The 24709-nt window shown below is 42.5% G+C and overlaps 1 protein-coding gene across 1 annotated transcript in view; it reads right to left on the bottom strand.

Annotated features, from left to right (window-relative positions):
* The window catches only part of LOC126471202 (agrin-like), a 121692-nt gene that overhangs the window by 21852 nt on the left and 75131 nt on the right, over positions 1 to 24709 (bottom strand). Inside the window, exons 3-5 of the mRNA XM_050099315.1 lie at positions 13005 to 13163; positions 12319 to 12496; positions 7536 to 7763 (exon numbers count right to left, since the gene is read on the bottom strand). Coding sequence (XP_049955272.1) covers positions 7536 to 7763; positions 12319 to 12496; positions 13005 to 13163 — 565 coding nt within the window. The remainder of the gene's footprint in view (positions 1 to 7535; positions 7764 to 12318; positions 12497 to 13004; positions 13164 to 24709) is intronic.

The following is a 24709-nucleotide window of genomic DNA, read 5'->3' as shown; positions in this document are numbered from 1 at the left end:
CACATCCATGCCCGAGGCATGATTCGAACCTGCGACCGTAGCGGTCGCGCGGTTCGAGACCGTAGCACCTAGAACCGCTCTGCCACCCTGGCAAGAAGAGGTTCGCTATTAAAAAAGCAGACGACATTTCAGAGTCGTGCAATATCCACTTTTCAAATTGAGAAAAATATTTTGCTCTTTTAAATGAGATGGTAACCCCAATATTGTGCCTATATACGGCTACAAGTGAAATACGCTTACTGCTACTATTTTCCAGACAGAGTCGTTAAAAGCTTTGATAGGGCCTTGCCACTTGGTATATTTAATTTCTTGGTGGTGGTGTCTGATATAGGTTTGAAAATGGCGTTACTACATTCACGTACTGTGGTAGTAAAGTACAGTATCAACAGACACGATTGAGAGAATCCCACTGTCTCTGTGATGGATAGCTTAATGTGTTAACAAATAATTTCTGCTGAGTCCAAGTTCACAGTATACGAAAAAGGCACTAATATTTTCATACTTTTCTTCTGTGTGAGTGGTTTTGATCATTAATTTGACGAATGTGGTAATGTGTCCATTTCACTCTGATGATGATGTCGTTGCTGACGTTACTGCAACGAGTTATTTTAATTCGATTGAGAGCTCTTGATAAACATTGATGCTAATTCTCTTAACCCCAAATCCAAATAAGTAGGTAGATCAGGTAAATATGTGTACCTTCTATTTTCCAACCACCTGTTAAATTCTTCAGAAGACTTGGCGGTGGCAAAACAGAAGTTTTTAAAGGAAGCTTTTGTTACGGGAACGAGACAATTTAGTAATGGAAATATCATATTACCGTATACATAGCTTTATCCAGAAAGTTCTCATGTTTAATGGTCTAGATGTCTTCTCAGCTCCATAGCAGTTAGTATGTTAACAGAAGCGCTTATAAATCTATGTTAGTTACATTTACTTGAGAGATTTTGCAAAGACAGTTATTACTTGCACTCCATACCCAGCGAAAGTATATGGAAAATGGAATTTTGAATGCCAAGAAAAAACCACATTCTGTTCTGTGCAATCGTCTTCATCTTTGCAAAACTGTATTACGCAGATTAACATGATTCTGTTTACTGTCCTCAAGCCTTGGTCTCCTTCTACAAGTTTTCCTACCTTCCCCAATGCTTCCAGTACCAAACTGAGGATTCCTGTCTGCCTATGGATGTGTCCTACAGACTTATATCTTCTTTCAGTTATGTTGTGACCTAGTTTCCTTTTGCTCCAATTACATTCAATTCCTCTTCATAGTTATTAGAGCTCCCAATCTTATCTTAGCATTCTCCTATATCACTACATTTCAAAAGTTTTCTTTCTCTTCTCTTGTGAATTGTCTGTCGTCCATGTTTCATTCTGCAAGAATGAACATTCCATGCAAAAAATATTTAGTAAATATTTGCCCACACCTACATTTATATAAGATGTAACATGGTGCTTTTTTAGAAATGTTTTCTTGATATTGCCGTTATGCATTTTATATCCTCTCTACTTCGGCTATTTTACTCCGTAATAGGAAAAATCGTCGACTACTTTTAGTGTCTCATTTCCCAAAATGCTTCTGTCAGCATCACCTGATTTAACTGAACTACATTCTACTGACCCTGTCGGACTTTTAGTGGTGTTATCATGTAATACATTTTCAAGACACAATCCATTCGGTTCAACCCTTTTTCGTCTGTGACAGAATCAGAATGTCATTGGCATAAATATAAGCTTTTATTTATTCTCCCTGAAACTAACTTCCCTTTACAAAATTCTCACAAATTTTCTTCACTACGTGCTCAATGTACAGATAAAATATCTTGACATAGGCTAGTAACCTGTATTACTGCCTTCTGAACTACTATTTCCCTTTCACGTATTTCAATACGTAAAACAGGAATTTGGTTTCTGTAGAAACAGTAATTGGCAGCCTTTCACTTTTGGTATTTTACATCTGTTACATTCGGTGTTTCAGAAGGTATTCCAGTCAACACTGTCTAGTTTTTATCAAACTATAAAAGCTGTAAATGCAGGTCTCAGATGTACTCAGTTGTCATCTGACTCTTGTCAGTGTTGTCTGTACATGACGATATCAACATAGGTACGTGATACCAGCCGCAGATGACTCCTTTAGGTGCTGACCTCCAAGTGGAGACAAATGCAGAACCAAGTGAACTATCCAGTTATCTGCCAAGGACCTCGTCTCCAGTAGTGGTAAGTAACCGCCTGAGGTGGGGACTGTATGCAGACGAGTTACGTCTTCTCACTGTTGAGTCTCCCTCCAGGTGACTACCTCGAGCTGGCAGCCATCTCTCTGGTGGGTTGCCTGTACGAACCTGGGCTGGGGGCGCCCCGGTTTCTCTGTAGCTGTGCATCGGTTCCTGAAGGATTCAGTCAATGCTAATCATCGCCCAGGGCAGACATACATCTACGACATCGACATCGATCGCTCTTGGGGCTTTGGTTTGTGTACCGTTGTGCCCTGTGTTGTATCCTGCTGAGGTGGGCCAGTAGTCTGAACGGAGTTTTCATTCATCGGCCGCGGCCCCCGTGATCTCTGCCTGCTACGGCCGTCCTGCTAACTCTAGCTGGTGACACTGCTTATTCACGCCACTCGCCGGTTATACTTGCTGACGAAAGCTCGCTGACCTCTGTGGCTCACTAAATCATCCTGAGGTCGATGGCCTCTCCTCCAACGGCGATCACACCTCTGTGCCTAACATGAATAAAAATTTTACTCAACCAGAGATATATTTCTAGCAGTCCGCTTTTCGCCGCCAGTCGCCACCAACATCTTACCAAAGGTGTTTGACTGGACTGCAAAATTTTCGCTGGGAATTTGGTCTATACAGTACCGATATTTCCTCATGCAATTTCCCTATTTTTGCAACCCTGAAGAAAGACATTTGTGGTCTCCCATTTGCTTCGGACGGAGAGGTACATGACTGTCTAGTCATGCTCCTGAAGGCAATCACAAACATTTTTCCATGAAGCTATTGATCATCTTTTTCCACCAGTCTCGTTTTTGTTTGACTACTTCTTACATCCTACAGAAAGCTAAATATAAAATTTATAAGAAAAGGAATTACAGGACTAAAAAAATAAAAAAAAATTGTAAGCCAGTGTTCAAATAGATAATAGATTACAGAGAACAGTTTCGAACTACTGCTAGGATTTCGTGAGCAGAAGAGACGCAATACGTCACAAGAAAATCTTTCAATTTTAGTTTGAATACTTAGTGTCTTTCCATTATTTAATTTTCTGTTCTGATAGGCTACTGAATATTAAACATCCTCACTAGTGCACACCTCTTCGTACAATGTTGAAATGTTACCTTACTGCATATCGTTTTTATATTGGTCAATCACAGTGTAAATGCTCCAGTTTCTTCTAAATAAGACAAGATAGGCAACAACAAATCCTATTAGGCAGTATACAGTGGCATTAGATGTCTCCGCACAGGTAATGGCATCCGATAACAACTCATATGGGGTCCATAGGATTTACTGAGGTGAATTTGGTCGCCGAGACATCAACCTGAGTTCACTATAACGCTCCTCAAAACACTGTAGCATGGTTCTGGCTCCCGACACACTACTGAAAGAAACATATGGTGAGATGCGAAGCTAGATGTTCGCCGATTTACGAAAACGGTGTGCTCCAAAACAATTGTGCGGGCAACAGAGATGCCACAGAGCAGAATCTATCCTGCTTTAAATATCAGACAAATCTCCCAACCCAACATTGTGTGAAGAGTCGTGACCGTCCAGCCACTTAGCGCCCAGTGGTATTTTCAGTGTCCTACCTCTTTCCGTAGATGTTCACGACAGTGGCACGTGAACAGTCGATCAGCTTCGGATTTTTAGGTATACTCCTTCACAGGCAGTGTGTAATAGTAATCCGCCCTTTGTCAGAGTCGCTTATCTCAATGGAATTTCCCATTTGCAGGTCATATGTTATTAGCGTTATACCACGTCCGTGTCCGTTCAGCTTGCATACTTCGTTACTGCGTCAAGTGCCCTTAACAGGACCAGGCGGTGTCCAACGTCATGCTGGGCAGTGGTCATAATGTTTTGGTTGATCAGAGTATGTAGAGGAATGGCAGAGTTCGAATTCCGAGACGTTTGAATAACGGGCCTCGTGCGTTCGTAAACTGACACCGTATGAAAGTATGGCCGCCCTACGCTGGATTAGGAATATTCTTGGTAAATGCACAGGCTTGCCCCAAAATACAATACCATACGAGTTACAGTAAGCAGCAAAATAAGCAAGATTTAACGTTTCATGCGTCAGAGACTGTGGTGACACGTTTTTAGTGCCGATAGCTACAGTCACATTCTGCAAAACGTCTTGAGCGTGAAATTTTCAAGAAAGCTTTCCTCATATTCTGGGACTTTAGAATTTGCACTATCGGTCGGACGATGGCATTCACGTATCGTACAGCCGTTACGGCAGCAACCATTACCACCAGCGGCGTACGTCGGCCCTACATAATACCACCCAAAAACAGAACCGAACGTCCACCTTGCTGCACTCGCTGGACAGTGTGTCTAAGGCGTTCACCCTGACCGGGGTGCCTCCAGACACGTCTCCGACAATTGTCTGGTTGAAGACATATGCGCCACTCATCGGTAAGAGAACGTGATGCCAATGCTGAGCGGCTCATTCATCATGTTGTTGTGGCGATCTGTACCGCGATTCATGGTGTCGTGGTTGCAAATATGGACCTCACCATGAACGTCAGGAGTAAATTTGCGCATCATGCAGCCTGTTGCGCACAGTTTGAGTCGTTACCCTGCTGTAAGGGTTCCTCCGAGCCATAATCGATAGGTAGCGGTCATCCGCTGAAGTAGTAGCCCTTGAGTGGCCTGAGCGGGGCATGTCATCGACAGTTTCTGTGTCTCTGTATCTCCTCCATACTCGAACAACATCACTTTGGTTCACTCCGAGACGCCTGGACTCTTCCCTCGTTGAGAGCCCTTCCTAGCACAAAGTAACAATGCGGACGCGATCGAAAGGAGGTATTGACCGTCTAGGCATGGTTGAACTATATACAACACGAGCCGTGTACCTCCTTCCTGGTGGAATGACTGGAACTGATCAGCTGTCGGACCCCCTGCGTCTAATAGGCGCTGCTCATGCATGGTTGTTTATATCTTAGGGCGGGTTAAGTGACATCTCTTAACAGTCAAAGAGTCTGTGTCTGTGACACAATATCCACAGTCATATCTTTAGGAGTTCTGGGAACCGGGGTGATATAAAACTTTTTTTGATGTTTGTATTTGGCCAGAAATTGTAAATAAGGACAAATCTAATACTAAAATTTTTAAATATTATTTTTGCCTGAACAACTGTGAAATTTCATTCACCATTCATATAATTTCTGAATCAAATATCATTGTCATCGCGTGGTGGATCATTTGCGGGAGCAGGGTGTAGCTCCCAGCATAGCAACTATGCGTAGTATAATATAAATGTCTCCTTCTTCAAAACTTTATCTAATAATTTTGATTAATTCAAATTACGGCTATAATGCTCCACATAAAGTCTCCATATGAATACAATAAAGGAATAAACCCGCCTTCAGTAAGGTAACGTGATTCAACTACTTATATGAAAATGGACTTCTTTAATTTCAATAATACTGGCTGCTCAGAGGAGATGAACTAGCGTGATGCAGACATATGCGGAGGGTTACATAGAGAGGGCAGTGAACCGATATGAGGCGGCAACGCTTTCATGAGCGCACGTGGGTGGAACGAGACAGAATATCCCGCGACCCAGAAAACAGATTCTTTCTCGAATGTTTTAGGAGGTAAGTGTCGCATATAGGTTCTCCGCAGCATGGGAAATGCTCGGAAAGCACTTTCGTAGATCGGTTCTTAGAGGTCTTTTCACCAGTATGTTGAAGTATCTATGTTTTCACAAAATAATACTCTCAGTTTATTAATCTTTCAGGTTATACAGCATTTTGTTACATACAAACTAAAACAGTAAGTGTAGAAAGACAGCACTGGGTAAACCCTTAGTAAACAGTAAGCATTATTTTATTGCTTAGAGTTTGATTTGTGTATTTAATGTCGTTGAGGCATTTGTGTCTGAAGTTCGTAAAGTGGTGTGTGTTCTTTTACGATGGTTGACTTGTAATGTGTAGATGATGCTTAACATTTTTGGAATCCTTTAGTTTGTTTCTTATAAGGTTTAACGATCGCAGCAACCGAAACTAGTTGTTAACGAATATAATAAACACGCAACCATTAAACCATCTAGATAGTACCGTATTATTCGAAAAACCCACTGCTGTCAAATTTTTCCTTTTCTTTTTACAAGAGGTTTGCGCCTCATGGGTCACCGAATTCCCTCATCTCCCTTAAGATACACAAATAGATGTAACAAAAAGTGTTCAAATGTGTGTGAAATCTTATGGGACTTAACTGCTAAGTTCATCAGTCCCTAAGCTTACACACTACTTAACCTCAATTATCCTAAGGACAAACACACACACCCATGCCCGAGGGAGGACTCGAACCTCCGCCGGGACCAGCCGCACAGTCCATGACTGCAGCGCCTGAGACCGCTCGGCTAATCCCGCGCGGCAAATAGATGTGACAGACACTGTTATAGTGTGATGCACTTTTCAAGTATTTCCGAGATATCTACGTTCAAAGTAACACGAGTCTATAGAATACGACAAGAGAACGCAAGCTATGGAGAATTGGTATTAGAACAATCGACTAAGGCACCTAACTACAGGGCAATTCGTACCTTGTTTGTAATCTTCCATTGATGATTCTTCAATCGCTCTTTAAGGCTCTGCTAATGAAAAAAAATGAAATAGTAAACCTATTCACTGCAGTGTACAGCAACGATGAAATGGCCTGAGAGGTTATGAGCTGTTGACTAACAGGTTCAGTACTTCTGGTACTGAAATAAAAGCAATCGCAACACAGCAGGTAGGAAAGCAACGCCAAACCATTCTACGTGTTTTCCGTTGATTATCAAAAACCATTACAAATATGATGTACATTGTTAGAAGAGAGTGTGAATGATATCGCTGCGAAATGCGAATGGATGTGTAGATACATAAATGTTCATTTCATCACGGTTCCTTATTATGTCTCTTCTCGCATATTCCACTATGATTACCATGATTACTATTTTCCGAAGGTACTTATTTGGTGGTAGTGATACAAATCTGTGGTGGGAACAAAATTACGAGACTCGAACGCATTACAAATAGGCTACTGTTCTGCCGCATTGGCCGGTTGCATTAACGCAACTGTCAGAAAGCTTGCGTTGGCGTATGGTTTCCATGATGCTTAAAAAAATTTGAATATTGGCACTTAAAACTGCTGGAGAAGCGAATCACACTAGACCGAGATTTTATATCTCTAAATATGTACTACAATCATACGATAAATCAGCGAAGTCAATGGTTTTTTGGTGTATCTTCCCAAGTTATTTCACCTGAGTGTATATTGATCGGTTCATGGATCTGACACGATAAGTCGAAACCAATATTAAAGTAGTACCTTGTTAGATTGGTAGGAACTGCACCGACGAAAGCATCCATCTGCAGGTCCAGTGCCCGCAGCGCCCCCTGCGACTGGCCCACCACCTCAGGGCCGGCATCCAGGCGCAGCAAGCCGTCCCGGTGGTAGCGGCGCGCACTCACATGGTGCACCGTACCCAGTGTAATCCGGTTTGCCGATCTTAAAACTGCGGCACCGTTTCCCAAGTCGTATCTGAATTCTACGTAGCTGAACGAAAAAAAAAAAACATTAAATATAATGAAATTTCTTACTCTGCATCGGCAAGCTTATTTTATTAAGTATGAATAACTGTTTCAGCAGTCAGAAGCAGGCATTTAAGGGGAGGAGGAAGTAAAAGATATCTGCCACAATAACTGACGTATTTTGGATCGTTTTCCAGGTACATTTGTGGAAAGAAGATGATAAGCTATGGGAAAATTCAACTGCCAGGTACATTTGTGCAATGGAAGGTGATAAGAGATTGGAAGATTCTACTAACGTTCAATAAAAATATTAAGTTTAGCAGACAAAGTAATCTTCGTTTTCTGAAAATACCACCCGAGTATTTTAATATGCTGTAGGCAGCACAGAACTTGTATCGGTCCCTCATGTGTGTCTGCACCGCTGACGCAAGTCACTCGTAACAGTGATGAGGTTTTCATATGTCATTCGGCTGTATCGGTAATTACGGCAGCATGAAGCTATCGTGTTTAGACGTGCTCAAGACCCCACCAAGAATGCAGTTGCGCAATTTGTTGGTCTATGAACGTGGACCATCCAGCATATCAACAAGGAATAATGTACCACCCGCAGCCGTGCGTAAATATAGTTATGGTTAATAGAGACTACACGACCGGTTCTTGGATGAGTGTCATGTCTTGCCAACGACAATTTCCGCCAGTTTCCGCACGAACATTGTAAAGGGAATTGCATACAACGGAAATTTTCAGTTTGGAACCACGTAGAACTACATTAATCACAACAGCACATAAATCTTCTCGTCTGCAATAGGCCTAAACTGGACAGTAGGTGTACAGGCATGTAGTGTGTTTAACGAGTCGCAGTTTTGCCTCTTTTCTAAAGATGAAAGGCAATGAGAACACGGACGACCCAATGTGGTGATTTACTATTTATTTGGCACAAAAAGAAATATTGTGAAAAAGTAGAGTTACTTAAATTAGATGCGTATTGTCACGCGGACACTTTTACCTCCGCTTTCTCAAAATGCAGTATGTTGCCTTTAGGTACCATGGCCCACAAACACAGATGGGTGCTGCTAAATAAATGCTGCAGTGTTCTAAATGTGGCTGAAAAAATGGTTACATTTTCCACTTTTTAATGTGAAATGTCTTATAACAGTTCCTTTTTCGTACAATACACAGAACATTTCTCTATGTTGCACATTTATAGGCGAATACCCTTCGAAGCCAATCCACATCTTCCTTTTCGGATCATAGTCTGGCCAGTGCGCAAAACTATCATATCGTACATCATTCACTGACACTGCTTCTGCAGTTTCCTTCTTCTTCGGAATTTGTTCATCCTATAATAAAAGCCAGGCTTACTTTTCCCAGACACGATCGGTCTATTCGCAATGTTCCGGGTAACCATTCGCTAACATATTTATATAATAACTCACTTCAGAGCTTCCTCTTCCCGTTTATGATCAATTTTCACTGTACAAGAAAGAAAAGCACTATAAAACCGAAAGAAACCGCTGCACTCGTAATTGATGCTCACGTAACCTAACACCGTGCCTTCTAAAGATGCACACTATATAAAGCTTTTCACCAGAGAGAACAAAATACCGCTGTATATGAAAACTTAAATGTTGCTTGCAAGCACTATTGCCCTTCCATGGTTGAAATTTGAAACATGTTTAGAAAACATTGTGGAATTTTCATGTTGCATGAGAGCAACATTGCCAAATAAAGGATAAACCTTCAGAGTTAAGGTGACAGTGAGAGTGTATTAAGACGTTTTATTCAAAACTTTTGGTGCCCAAGTATTGACCCTTCTTCTACATCTTCATGATGAGTATACTGTGGACAACCCTGTCCTCCAAGATCCCAGCAGCCCCGTTCACAGGGCTATACGCGTATCTTCCTTGTTTGACGACCATTTAGACACCATACTACAGATGAAATGTTTCGGTAAATCATTCTATCTTAATGCTACAGGAAACGTTAGGACTACTTAAAGCAGATGGTGAAACGTAACAAGCAGCATTCTCGCAGTATGGTAGGTCTACGGGATTTAATCATGACTGAGAGAGGCTTTAGTTGCATATGGCATACCACAAGAAACTTTCTGATTCATTTGCTGCTCGTATCGAGGCCATTACCAAGGTCAGAGGAGATGTTACGAAATATAATGCTTTGGAGGACATTAATCTGGACTTCCTTGGCGCCTGTGGTATAAATCGACACCACCATGATGTCTGTGAAGTATATGAACATCATTTCGGACCGTCTGCATAACTTCACGTTTGATGTCTCCCCCAGTGGCGATGGCATTCTGCTGCAGGATATTTGTCAGTTTCTCAAGAACAGATTATTTCTACAGTAGTGTGAAGGATATTATAGAAATTATAGTGTGAGAACGCTGATGATGTGACATCAAATGCGCTTGATCTGAATCAGATGGAACACATTTATGAGGTGATCGGGCACCGGGTCCGCGCCCACCAAGCTGCGGTACGTAATCTAGGGGAATTAAGTGACATGTGCGGAAACATTTGATGCCACACATACTTTTAAATCTACCAGGGACTTGTATAATACACGCCAGACCGAATCGCTGCTGTGTAGGGTTCCAAATGTGAACCAACACCCTTTTAACCAGGTGCTTGTAATGTTTTGGCCCTTCTGTGCATATGTAAATACCTGTGTTCATTGAAAGGTATTTTCACTCTTATTATTGTTCACCTCCGCAATCAAAGCATCCAGATAACTTTGGACTTATTACTAAAATGGTATTTTTGTCTTCTTCTGTCAAACGGTGCCATAGGTTGCCCACGAAAAATCACATAAAAAATTCGACTATGACTTACTGATTGAGATAAAGCCACTTGGTGAAGGATAATAAATGTGAACGCTTATAGTATTTTAAGATTTCAGTTGTTATCCATAGCACCCAAGGAACCTAAAATTTTTGTATTTATACGTAAGCAGCAGTTGTGGAAATAAAGAATGAAATACTGAAGTTTGTACTCTAAGCTTCTTCATCTAATAAAACCAGCTGCTACTGCTACTTTCGACCATCACGCAGATGAGAAAATGTATAGCAAACCATTGAGCACGGAAATGGATATCAAAATAATCCTTATGGGATACTAGTCAGATTATACGTCGAATACGCAGAACAATCAGTCCTTCGTTGAGATATGGTTTATCTTCGGTAGCGGAATAGCGTGTAGTGCAACATGTTGTGAAAAAGACGCAAGTAATTAAAAAAAGACAAATTAATATACTATGGAAATGTGTAACATTTTTTGCTCGGGTAATACGGCTGTTATGGAAATCTGACGCTTGCTATGTACAAAAAATAGCGATTCCAACTAGCACTTACCATCAATGTACGACGTTACGTATTTCGAAACGACTTCCATCAAATTCTGATTCATGGAAGGGATGGCACCTTTCGCTATAACTGGATACATTCATTTTAATGCGTATAACAAAGACTAATAATTCATTAGTAACCGACCACAACATTAGTGTTAATGTCTTGAACGTGTATCATCGTAATGTATTTAGAGGAAATACGAAGAAGCGCTGTGAAATAGTACGATTTTACGTGAAATGTTTCTGTGGAAAGTACAGTACATCTGTAACGGACATACCGCATAAGACACCAATGCGATCAATTGCAGACTCTTGTTAAAATGTTTGGATACCTTATTAAGAAAGAGTGGCAATACACGAATCCATAGACGTTGCAAGTTGGTGCAGTAGATACGAAATCGTTACAGAAACGCTTGGGGTTCTTACATAGAAGCTCTTGGAAAAAAGCGACTTAGTTCTCACGACACCAAATTGAATATATTTGGAGGACCTGTAGTCGATGGAGACTGCCACCATTACACTTCTATCATTTTATATCTCGCGTGGCGATCATGACAACAGGGTAAGAGAAATAAAGATGCACAGGCATGAAACCTGCCATTTTCCTCTAGCGCAGCAGGCGATTGGAACAGAACAGAAAATCGATAATATTAGTGTGAAATACCTGCCGCCAGATACTGTATATTAACTTGTGGAGAATATATCCAGACATAAAGTGAAGATCAGTTTGCTCTGTTGGTTCATGAGCAGGATTAAGTTAGTCGATTAAAGAGCTACGTATTTCTCGACTGCAAACCATCGCCTGGTAAATAAAATACTTTCATACGTAACATCTGAAGAGGCAATTGATTTAATTGCTAATCTAGTATGTTGATCACTACTTCAACTCCCTCAGCCTTGCCAATGTTCAAAGTATGGCTCTGTATGAGATAGTATGTGTGGCATTTTTAGTATTCAAGGGTTTAAGATCCAATTGCAGAAAATATGGACAGGCATGCCACAGTGCTGAATGCATACGCCTCTGTACCCTGCTAATTCACTTCCCTTATCCTTGACAAAGGGTACTCATGCGTACTAATTTCACAGAAAATGTACTTTTCGTACGACGCTGCTCTCACTTACTTGTATCCTCGCTGCGATGCGCTCTGTATAGTGTGTTCGAGTTTATTATTCACTTAATATAGTACTTACTATCGAAGTCACTCTGTATAACTCACCCTTCAATAATGGCGAGGGAGACGAAATCACCTATTCCGTCTTCCTTCTGTTGGTTGTACAGCAGAAGACCATCGTTTGCGTATGAGATGAATTCCATTTCGATATTCAGTTTGTTGTAAGCTTTCAGACATTGCAGTTGAACGTAGGACTCACCATCAAATGCTGGAATCCGATACACTGAAACGAATACAAGTTACTGTAAAATATTGCCCTATAGATATATGAGAATTGTAATTCTTAATTTCAACAAAGAATACCGAGTATTCTAAAAGATTATATAACCTTTAAATATTCACAAAATGTTCTACGAGGGAAAATACCACTTTGGGGTTATCGTAACGCCAAAATGTTCTACCTTAGGAAAATTTATGTTGTCACGTCCAGTGATAATTTGCTCAAGCACATCATGCTTCGTACCTTGGGTTGTAAATGCAACCGTAAGAACTGAAATCAAAATCTCAGCTACAATGGACTTTTCTCCACGGCAGAAAGCTATGTGAGATACATAACAAGCAAGAAAAGTTGTAGTTATGAGGGCGATGATTTGGCAAATGCAGATGATTACTACGGCTACAAGTTTCGTGAGGTTGGTTGTATGCGTGACGTGCCAGCCACGTGAGTCTCTACGAAATACTTCTCTCGCAGCTGTCAGTTTAGTAATTTTGAACGGAATATAGATACTGACCGAGGCAGCGTCGGCCGTCGTGTGAGGGTTGCAGCCCGTTGCGGCAGCGGCAGGAGCCACGGTGGCAGAGGCTGTTCTTCAGTGCGCAGTCGGCGTCTGCGTAGCACGTACTGCCCAGCCGACGCCCCTCCGCTGAGGCCGCCGTCACGTGTATCGTCACTGAAAAATACACAGTGCAATCATTACTATACTAATTTACTTACTCGGTGTCTAAACGTCCACCCGCGAAGGATTAGCCGAGCGGTCTAAGGCACCGCAGTTATGAACTGTGCGGCTGGTCCAGGCGGAGGTTCGAGTCCTCCCTCTGGCATGGGTGTGTGTGTTTATCCTTAGGATAATTTATGTTACGTAGTGTGTAAGCTTAGGGACTGATGACATTAGCAGTTAAGTCCCATAAGATTTCACACACATTTGAACATTTAAAGGTCCACATCCTTGTCGTAAGCAGATCAAGTGTCTTGGCGTGAACTTCATTGACATCCTGTGATAATTCAACCCGCGCTTTCCAGATAAAGGTTACGTCCGCATCCTAAACATCGCGTTACGAGAGTGCGTTTGTTCCACACACATAATCTGTCCACTTTGGCGGCTGGCGTATTGGAGGGAGAGAATCACCTGGCGTCTGCAATAAATGATAGGCCTATTGTCCTGGAGAAGGAGTAGTTTGGCCAGGCACAATCATTATAATCTGTCTTAAAAGCAGCAGATCTACAGTGCAAAAGGTGAATACATAGTAAAATGGGTGTTTTGACAGTTGAATTCTTACTTAGTACCCAAAGGTGGGGACTCCACATGGAATATTGAGGACGAGAAGTGGAACGTTTATCATGGGTAGCATCTTGTCCTGGTAATTACCCAGAATGCAGATACAACAAAAATATTCCGCATTATTCACCATCTTTCATTTTGCTGGTATATTTGTAAGGTAAAATTTCCACTTAAGCTTGTCACTAGCAAAATCGTGTGACTTCCTCGGTGATAGTATGTGACGTGCATTCCAGTTGCACATAAGAGAATACACTGATGAGCCGAAACGTTATTACAACCGGCTAAATATCATGTTTGTCCACCTTTTGGATGCAATACTGCAGCTATTCTTTTAAAAAATAATGATAATAATTATTTGATACCCTTGGGTGATTATTATTTTTATTATTAATTATTAAAATTATTATTGTTTTTAACTTTTGGTCCATCGTTTATTGTAGTTGCATTCAACATTTGTTCGAATTAATAACAGTAAATCCGTTCCCCATTCATCTGCCCAAGTATATCTGCCTATTGGCCAAGTAGGTCAGACTTTTGCGTAAGTTTACATTTCCTCTTTGAGGTAAAAACAGGTCAAAATCCTTGCAAATACTTTCTTGTTGTCAGTAGAACGCATATTTTTCTTTAGAACTCTCCTCTTCTAAGTATTCCCTGGAATTCTATAGGTGGTGGCACCAGTTTTTGAAAGCTCTTTGTGTTTATGTATGGCCAAATTATGGTTTCTATATTCGCCCAAAGGCCGCCAGTGTTTTGACCGTTTTATGTCTTGCACTATTTATAGAGGGCGACCTTGCAATCACAACGTGTTTCCTCCGTAGCTAAAAGCCCCACACATTTGGCGGGAATGGCTAAGCAAGTCTCCATCAACCTCCAGTGCATTCGAGAACGCCTAGGACATGCCCATCAAAACACCAGGCAGGCATTGATACATTATCCAATGTGACACAGCCTGTGTCCTGTTAACCTGTACATTTTCAAAAGGAAAGATAATGACATCTGTCAGTGTGGTCATAGGGGAACTCCCGACCACATTGCCTTCACCTGTGACGTCTAAATGAAGTTAGGAACCATTGGACACTAATAAACCACTAAAAAACCACTAATTCCCCCAGCACTACCTGATTGAATTCGACTGCATTCCATTATCTTCGCTTTACTTTTGTTGATGTTCACCTTATTTTCTCCTTTAAGAGACTGTCCATTCCGTTCAGCTGCTCTTCCAATTGCTTTTCTGACTCTAACAGAGTTACAGTATCATCGGCAGACCTCAATGTTTTTATTCCTTCTCCCTGGACTTTTATTTCTACTCCTATTTTTTCTTTTGTTTCTGTTGCGGGGTAAAGTCAGCACCGGCACGCCAGTCAGGAACGACAGAGAAGAGAAGGCTATGAGAAGAGATCAGTCAGTCGTACGCTCACCGACCTCCATCCAGGACGACAACGCGACACCAAAGGCCCCTACATGAAGAGGATATAAGCGCCGCGCCCTACTAGTGGCAGCCCACTTCGATAGCAGCTTGAATCGTAGCCTATATCATTTGTACTCCCTACATAGCACAGACTTGTGTTTATCTATTCTGAAGAAGATTCATTATTTCGTATGTCGCCCTTTGCTTGCGAAACATCTCTCAAATTTAAGTACTGGAATTGCCTTATTGTAATAAAACTGATTACTATGGGTTGTTTGATTGTTTGTTTAGCGAACCAAGTATGCAGGATTCCTAGACACCACAGTTCTGGCATCGGCTAAAACCCTGTCTCACTCCCTCCCAACAACTACTTCCTCGCCCTCGACTCTTATAATTGCCATCTGGTTTCTCTACAAATTGCAAATAGCCTTTCGTTCCCCATATTTTACCCCTGTCACCTTTAGAATTTCAAAGAGAGTATTCTAGTCAACGTTGTCAAAATCTTTCTCTAAGTCTACAAATGCTATAAACGTAGGTTGGCCTTTCCTCAACCTATCTTCAATGTGAAGTCGTTGGATCAGTATTGCCTAGCGTGCCCCATATTTCTCTGGAATCCAAAGTGATTTTCCCCGAGGTTGGATTCCACCGGTCTTTCCACTCATCTGTAAACAATTCGTGTTAGTATTTTGCAACCGCGATTTGTTAAACTGATAGTTCGGTAATTTGCACACCTGTCAGCACCTGCTTTCCTTGGAATTGGAATTATTATATTATTCTTGAAGTCTGAGAGTATTTCACCTGTCTCATACATCTTGCTCACGAGATGGAAGAGCTTTGTCATGGCTGGATCACCCAACGTTATCAGTAGATCTAATGGGACGTTGTCTACTGCTGGGGCCTTGTTTCGACTTAGGTCTTTCAGTGTACAGTCAAATTCTTCACGCAGTATTACATCTCCCACCTCATCTTCATCTACATCCTGTTCCGTTCCCATAATAACGCTTCAAGTGTATCTCCCTTGTGTATTCCCTCTAAATACTCCTTCCACCTTCCTGCTTTTCCTTCTTTGCCTAGGATATGTTTTCCACCTCAGCTCTTGATATTCAACAGCTGGTTCTCTTCACATCAAAGGTCTCTTTAATTTTCCTGTAAGCGGCATCTATCTTTCCCCTAGTGATATATGCTTCCAAATTCTTACATTTGTCCTCCAGCCACTCCTGTGTAGCCATTTATCACTTCTGTCAATGAAACTTCCTGGCAGATTAAAACTGTGTGCCCGAACGAGACTCGAACTCGGGACCTTTGCCTTTCGCGGGCAAGTGCTCTACCATCTGAGCTACCGAAGCACGACTCACGCCCGGTACTCACAGCTTTACTTCTGCCAGTACCTCGTCTCCTACCTTCCAAACTTTACTTCTGTCAATGTCATATTTAGACGTTTGTATTCCTCTTCGTCTGCTTCATTAACTGCACTTTTATGTTTCCGCCTTTCATCAATTAAATTCAGTACCTCTTGTGTTACTTAGGGATTTTTACTAGCCCTCATCCTTTTACCTACTTGATCTTCTGCTCCCTTCACTGTTTCATCCCTGAAAGCTACCCATTCTTCCTTTACTGCATTCCTTTCCCCTGTTGTGAATCATCCCCTCATGCTCCTTCTGAGTTTTTCTACAACCTTTGGTTCTTTCAGTTTACCGAGGCCTCAGCTTCTTAAATTCTCAACTTTTTGCATCTTCTTCAGTTCTACAGATTCTACAGTTCATAACCAATAAATTGTGGTAGGAGTCCACATCTTCCCCTGTTTTGCAGACTTCTCCTTACAGAATGTGCTGTAGACAGACCCGTCTATCAACAGTGTTAGGGTAGCAAAAACAGACGAGTTCACTGCTACGCATTCAGTTAATCGATCTCGGCAAAAGTGGTTGTTGGTACAATGTGGTGTCATAGGTTAATGTCTACAAATATATTAAATTATATCCATGTTTTGAGGTACTTATCGATCTGAGCAGCTATTGTCCACAATGAAAGGAAATAAAGTTCCTGTTGCATCCAAGATTTCAGACGTTCCAGATGGGTCAGTTTTGAAAGTTATTACTGCAAATAAGTTTTCTCTGAAAATAGGAAAGATAATAGCTGAAGAGAGAGGTCAAGTGTCAGGAAGAATACATTAGTATTATGTTGTTGTTGAGCCTTGTTGTTGTTTATGTAAATTTGCGTTTCTATGAAAATTGGTTTTTAGGTATTTCCTTTTTTTTGTGTGTCCCACCTGAACTTGAACCGTTTTGATTTGGCCTGTCTCAGCTTTAGAGTTTCATACCCTTGCTATACATATGTATATACAAATGAAATCACATCCTCACGAGGTGATACTGTTCATTCTGCTTCCCTACGCCCATAGCTCTCTTATTTAACACCTACTGAAAAGTGGCTTCAACCATCAAGTATTTTCTGACTGCTATTAATTCGTCTTTTTAAACTTGCATATTCTCTACGTTTTGTCAACAAAACTGTTATTGATTCATATTACATTTAAGATTATATTTGTTACTGGTTCATTTTACATTTAGGAATATATGTACATTTCCTTTCTTTTACCTTTACTTGATGATTATTACTATAATTACAATCAATACTATTGAAATGGACCATGGATAAAGGGTCACATGTGTGCATGGTTGGGTTGTCGCAACTACCCAAGCAAATACACTCACAGCGTCACGGTGCAGTGGCCACACCTCCTCATAGAAAGTGCTGAGGACGGGGCACTCTGCGAACACCAAAAATTCGTTCAGTGGCACATCTCAATTATACATTGCAAGGCTGCTCGCGAAAGGTGCCAGTGGCGTGGATGACTGCCAGAATACTTCCAGGGATTGTCAGCCTCTCGTGATTGCACTTGCTGTCAGGGCGCCCATAACCGCACAGAAGGGCGAGTGGCTGTACTGCCCTAGTCCCGATCTGCTGCACTCCAGGGCTGTAGTCTGGCTGCTGTTGGACTGAGACTGGCGGCAGCCCGCCATTGGAATGGTATCAAGCCCAGGAAAAACGGCTTGGTGCTAGAAGATGCTGCGGTGGTGGAGGCCCGAACTCATGGCGCATATTTGCCACCCATATCGCACCAATACCTGGTACAGACCTCCCGCAATCGTAGCCACCACAAGACTGCACAGACCTCTGCTATGATTAATGGTTACTAATGCTGGTTGGGAGCTCACTAGTTGTGCCGATGAGCTGCTTCCAGCCACGATTGGAGCAACACATCCGTGTCCCAGCGATGTAGGAATTGCCTGGCCTGGCCTGCAAGAGCCCAAACTTAACCGCTGCATTAGCAGCACTGTGGTGCTAGGCCTGGCCTACCTTACAATTCATAAACGTCCCTCCAGCTGCAACCGTGATGCCGACACCTTTGTGCCTGGGCTGCCTCTTGCTCCTCAGCTGCTGCGGGTGAGCTCCTTGTTTATATAGTAACACTCAAAAAATGGTTCCGGTACTACAAAAGCTCGCTCTTTCAGGAGACTTGGCCCCTGTGTCTCTACCTAGGACAGTGAAAACTAGCAATCATTTCCTATAATTCTTGGTCTCTGGTATCATGAAAACACACTAATCACAATAAAACAAAATCAAACTAAGAGAAGGATACTTAATCATAACACGATCATAATACCTCTTACTGTAACTTAACTATTGTGCCTGCGTGGATGCTCAAAATTAGTACTTTACACACTGAAAACAATTAATGCTCCTTCACAACCCTCAAATTCATTTCCTGTATTACTACTTACGGTTACCACCTTACATACTCCTTGACAATGGGCCACAACCTGTGCTCTTGGTAACACATATTTCGAACTAACATTCTTGTTTACACTTCCACAGAACACTGGCTACGACTACCCACCACACATTGAACTTAATAATAATACAATTAAATACAGGGCTATTACAAGAGATTGAAGCGATTTCATAAATTCACTGTAGCTCCATTCATTGACATATGGTCACGACACACTACAGATACGTAGAAAAACTCATAAAGTTTTGTTCAGCTGAAGCCGCACTTCAGATTTCTGCCACCTGAGCGCTTGAGAGCGCAGTGAGACAAAATGGCGACAGTAGCCGAGAAAGCGTATGTCATGCTTGAAATGCACTCACATCAGTCAGTCATAACAGTGCAACGACACTTTAGGACGAAGTTCAACAAAGATCCACCAACTGCTAACTCCATTCGGCGATGGTATGCGCAGTTTAAAGCTTCTGGATGCCTCTGTAAGGGGAAATCAACGGGTCGGCCTGCAGTGAGCGAAGAAACGATTGAACGCGTGCGGGCAAGTTTCACGCGTAGCCCGCGGAAGTCGACGAATAAAGCAAGCAGGGAGCTAAACGTACCACAGCCAACGGTTTGGAAAATCTTACGGAAAAGTCTAAAGCAGAAGCCTTAGCGTTTAGAATTGCTACAAGCCCTGACACCCGATGACAAAGTCAAACGCTTTGAATTTTCGGCGCGGTTGCAACAGCTCATGGAAGAGGATGCGTTCAGTGAGAAACTTGTTTTCAGTGATGAAGAAACATTTTTTCTTAATGGTGAAGTGAACAGACACAATGTGCGAATCTGGAAGGTAGAGAATCCTCACGCATTCGTGCAGCAAATTCGCAATTCTTCAAAAGTTAACGTGTTTTGTGCAATCTCACGGTTTAAAGATTACGGCCCCTTTTTCTTCTGCGAAAAAAACGTTACAGGACACGTGTATCTTGACATGCTGGAAAATTGGCTCATGCCACAACTGGAGACCGACAGCGCCGACTTCATCTTTCAACAAGATGGTGCTCCACCGCACTTTCATCATGATGTTCGACATTTCTTAAACAGGAGATTGGAAAACCGATGGATCGGTCGTGGTGGAGATCACGATCGGCAATTCGTGTCATGGCCTCCACGCTCTGCCGACTTAACCCCGTGCGATTTCTATCTGTGCGGTTATGTGAAAGATTCAGTGTTTAAACCTCCTCTACCAAGAAACGTGCCAGAACTGCGAGCACGCATCAACGATGTTTTCGAACTCATTGATGGGGACATGCTGCGCCGAGTGTGGGAGGAACTTGATTATCGGCTTGATGTCTGCCGAATCACTAAAGGGGCACATATCGAACATTTGTGGATACCTAAAAAAACTTATTGAGTTTTTGTATGAGTGTGCAAAGCATTGTGAAAATATCTCAAATAATAAAGTTATTGTAGAGCTGTGAAATCGCTTCAATCATTTGTAATAACCCTGTATTTGTCAAAAGCCGGTTGGAGTGTCCGTGAGGTTCTAGGCGCTACAGTCTGGAGCCGCGCGACCGCTACGGTCGCAGGTTCGAATCCTGCCTCGGGCATGGATATGTGTGCTGTCCTTAGGTTAGTTAGGTTTAATTAGTTCTAAGTTCTAGGCGACTGATGACCTCAGAAGTTAAGTCGCATAGTGCTCAGAGCCATTTGAACCAAGCCATTTGTCAAAAGGCCCATTTACTCTCCGTGATACAGTCGAACAAAAACACTGCACTTTACCCACTATACGTTGACGCAAATGTTACCCTGCGGTAGATGAGTAATCTTGTTTATCCACTGGTGGTAGCTGTAGGCGTTGTGAATCCCATTTCTGACAACAAGTGAAACAGAGTCGCGGTGAAGGACCGTTTGTGTGCGAGGTTCGGCTACGGCAGTGGGTCATCGCAATGGCGAAGGCTGCTGGCATCTCAGATAAAACACATCAAAAATCAAATATTTTATTAAAACCCATACGACTACACTCATAGCATTGTGGTGCGGTGGCCACACCACATCTTAGCACGTGGTGAGGACGGTGCATGGTGTACAGACAGTTGTCAACCAGTGGACCATGATATCTGTGCCCAGGAATGTTGACGCCATGGGCTCGCTCATTCGCGTGTCACAGTTTATACACTGCACAGCTGCTGGCTAGAGGTGCCAGGGGTGCAAATGACTGTCAGAATACTTGCTGGAAATGCCAGTCTCTGATGTACCTCGCTTCTATGAGCGACGGCACGTGGTGCCGGGGAGCACATGCCAACGGAGAAGACTGAGCGGCTGTACTGCCTCAGTCTCGATCTGCTGCCCCAAAGGGCAGGTGTCTAGTTGATGTCGGAGTGAGCCTGAAGGCGGCCCAGCAGTGTAGTGGCACCAGTTCCTGGAAGGAGGACTTGGTGTTAGAATGCGGTGCGGCGGTGGAAGCCTGAGCTCGAGGCGGCTGTTTGCTGCCCATGTCGCACCAGCGTCTATCGTAGACCGCCTGTGATGGCAGGAGCTGTAAGACTGCTGATACCCCTGCTAAAACTGACGGTCATTTGTATGAGTTAGGAGCTCACTTGTTATTCCGATGCGGTGCTTCCAGCCACGTTCAGAAAAACTAACCCATTGCCCATTGATGTAGAAACTACCTGTTCCTACCTGCAAGAGCCCTGTTTTATCGCTGCGGTGCTTGGCACGGCAAACTTTAAAATGTACAGGTAGCTCAGTTGCTGTAACCGGCATGCCGACATCTTAGTGCCTGCCGGCAGCCTTTGATTCCTTCAACTGCAATAGCTGAGCTGCGAGTTCCCCGTGATGCCCAAAATAGTGGCGGTGCTTCGCTGTTACTATCATTATTATTATTATTATTACTAAGCAGAGACACAACTTTGTAATCAGTCAAAACAAGGAACAGTTTCACTTCTTAGTATGGTAGGAATACAATCTACTATATATAGAGAGAGATTTAAAAGAAGAAACATAAAAAATATTCTGCATGATCAAAGAAAATGAAGCACCCAGAATGGGAAGGGGAAACGAAATGAAATTTCATGGGATGAGAGCATATGTGTTGCTATTTCAGTGATTACAAAACCGATGGAAATTTACAAAGAACTGGGAATTGTGAGCCTACTTATCAGTAGGACGTTACAATCTCTCTGTCAGGGATGCATGGTTGAGAAGGTTATCGTGAAGACGTTGTATCTATTCCTGAGACAAACTGCCGCTTAACTGTTGTAACTCTTCCTTGATATCCCAGATTCTCGCACTGGCCTGAGTTAAGTTCCGAGCGAGTCACACAATGTCCTACTGCGGACAAATGTGGGGATCCTGCTTGCCACTGAAGTACCTCAGTATTAAACAGGAAGTTCATAAAACAGGCCATATTCAGACGAGCATTTTCCATTTAAAATTGACATCATGAAATTGTGGTACGAAAGATATACACGAAGACACACGATACCCATGGAATATTGTTGTGCTGTCAGAATTCCTTCGATCACTACCAGCCTTGACCCTAGGAGTAATACAGCTGTGTCCCTCCAAATCACTGGAAGAATGGGATCCCTCTTACAGTCATATGGGGTAATGCAGGGGCACGATTCATAACTGAACGAAGTGCGAAGTCATTCATCAGTAGTTCATGCTTTCCGGTCACAGTGCCACACCAAAAGCAGCTGTTTGTTTTTAGGTAATAATGGCAGCCTACTTAGGGGATCATCAACTGATGCTGTTCACGCCTCTCGCATCCCCTTCCAGGGCTGGTTCAACACTAATGGACTCTAGTGGTCGATACACATATAAAAGAGAACTGCAACTGTAATCGTTTATATATGAGCCGATGGTGTGTATATATGCGAAGTTGCGTAGATATATGATGTTGTCTTCGGGATGCTTAGTTTTTTTGGTCAGTCAGTGTAATTGATCAATTGTGAAAATTAATTAACCATTGTAAGTCTTCGCGCAGTACTGTTACCAAATTGCTCTAATTCACGGATAACTAGCAACAACGGCAACACCACTGAAAGACAGTCCCAACTCTTGAAAAAGTTTGGAAACATACATATATGCAAACAGGTTATAATTACCTACTACGATAAAGAAAATGTAGAGGCCAAGTACTCAAGTTCCTGGTCAGTGGAAATTAAAGTACTTCTTTCACTTCCTGAATCCATTAGAACACCGAAACAAAATGTATTCAGACGGGACTGTTTCATAGAAACTGAGCCGGCCGGGGTGGCCGAGCGGTTCTAGGCGCTACAGTCTGGCACCGCGCGACCGCTACGATCGCAGGTTCGAATCCTGCCTCGGGCATGGATGTGTTTGATGTCCTTAGGTTAGTTAGGTTTAAGTAGTTCTAAGTTCTAGGGGACTGATGACCTCAGCAGTTAAGTCCCATAGTGCTCAGAGCCACTTTATAGAAACTGAAATTCATCACTGAAATTCTGATACGATATATTAACTGGGTGCACTAAGGGTTGAATGACAGGGAACTTGTCTTTCTCCTCCCAATCCGATCCATGTTGCTTCTTAGTAATCTGGGCGATGCCGTACCCTCAGCGAAGGTACATGCTGCATTCTGTGTCCCCCCCCTCCCCGAGAACTCTTTACCTTTTATACGTCCATTTAATATGCATGCTGTAAGGGCATTTTAAGATGAGTCTGGATGCAGATAACCAATTACGATAGTATCGAGCCATTGAGTAGAACTGTCTGCGATCGTTCCAAAATCCAGTCGATTTCCAATCAACCACTGTATTAACTCACTTAAACGGTCCACCGAGTTCACATTAAACGGTACCTATAGAACGAAAGGTTGAATCCAACCGTGTGTGATTTTGATTGAGTTCCTTGGCGTCTGAAAGGCTTCTTACTATTGCCACGAGCTAGTTCACTTTGTTGAGCAGCAAGCGCAACACATTATTTTAGCTGCTTAAGTTCCATACGACATATGAACTCCAGACTCTGCTTTCGGAGGTGAGCAAAACTGCTCCTCAGCACTGAAGCTCGAACGACGACCTGAACACCACCTTTACTGCTAAAAAATGTGTGCAGCATCGCCAAAGCTCTGGCGACCGCGACAGATGTCCGCCGTCCGCCACAGCGGCCCCACGTCTCTCGTCCATTCTGCGCCGTTCTGCCGCCTGCGTCATGCCGGAAGGAGTTCCATCTACCTTTACTGACTGGCTTAAACACAGGTTTTCTTCAGATGGTATTGTTCTAATATGTTGTATCCTTTGGTATACACAGATGAGTTACATATCATTAATGTATCTAATTTACATTTTAGTTTCTCCATGTTGGCTTTATTTTAATATTAACAACCATTTGCTTTTAACATTGAAATCTGATTCCTCGTTATCTCCACCATTCAGAAACCTCAGTAAAACATTTCCTTATGTAGAAATGCTACAGACTACGCAGCAGCCGGCCGGGGTGGCCGAGCGGTTCTAGGCGCTACAGTCTGGGACCGCGTGACCCCTACGGTTGCAGGTTCGAATCCTGCCTCTGGCATGGATGTGTGTGATGTCCTTAGGTTAGTTAGGTTTAAGTAGTTTTAAGTTCTAGGGGACAGATGACTTCAGACGTTAAGTCCCATAGTGCTCAGAGCCATTTGAACCATTTTGAACTACGCAGCATTGCGTGGATTAGACACCACGACACTGCGCAACTCTTTACCATCAAAAACAATTCACAAATTATTTTTGGACTGAATGAAGCATATTCGTTACAAGATCATAT

The sequence above is a fragment of the Schistocerca serialis genome, chromosome 3, assembly GCF_023864345.2.
Source record: "Schistocerca serialis cubense isolate TAMUIC-IGC-003099 chromosome 3, iqSchSeri2.2, whole genome shotgun sequence".
Classification (NCBI taxonomy): domain Eukaryota; kingdom Metazoa; phylum Arthropoda; class Insecta; order Orthoptera; family Acrididae; genus Schistocerca; species Schistocerca serialis.
Note: the sequence above shows the minus strand (reverse complement) of the source record. Positions and strands in the feature narration are given on the sequence as shown.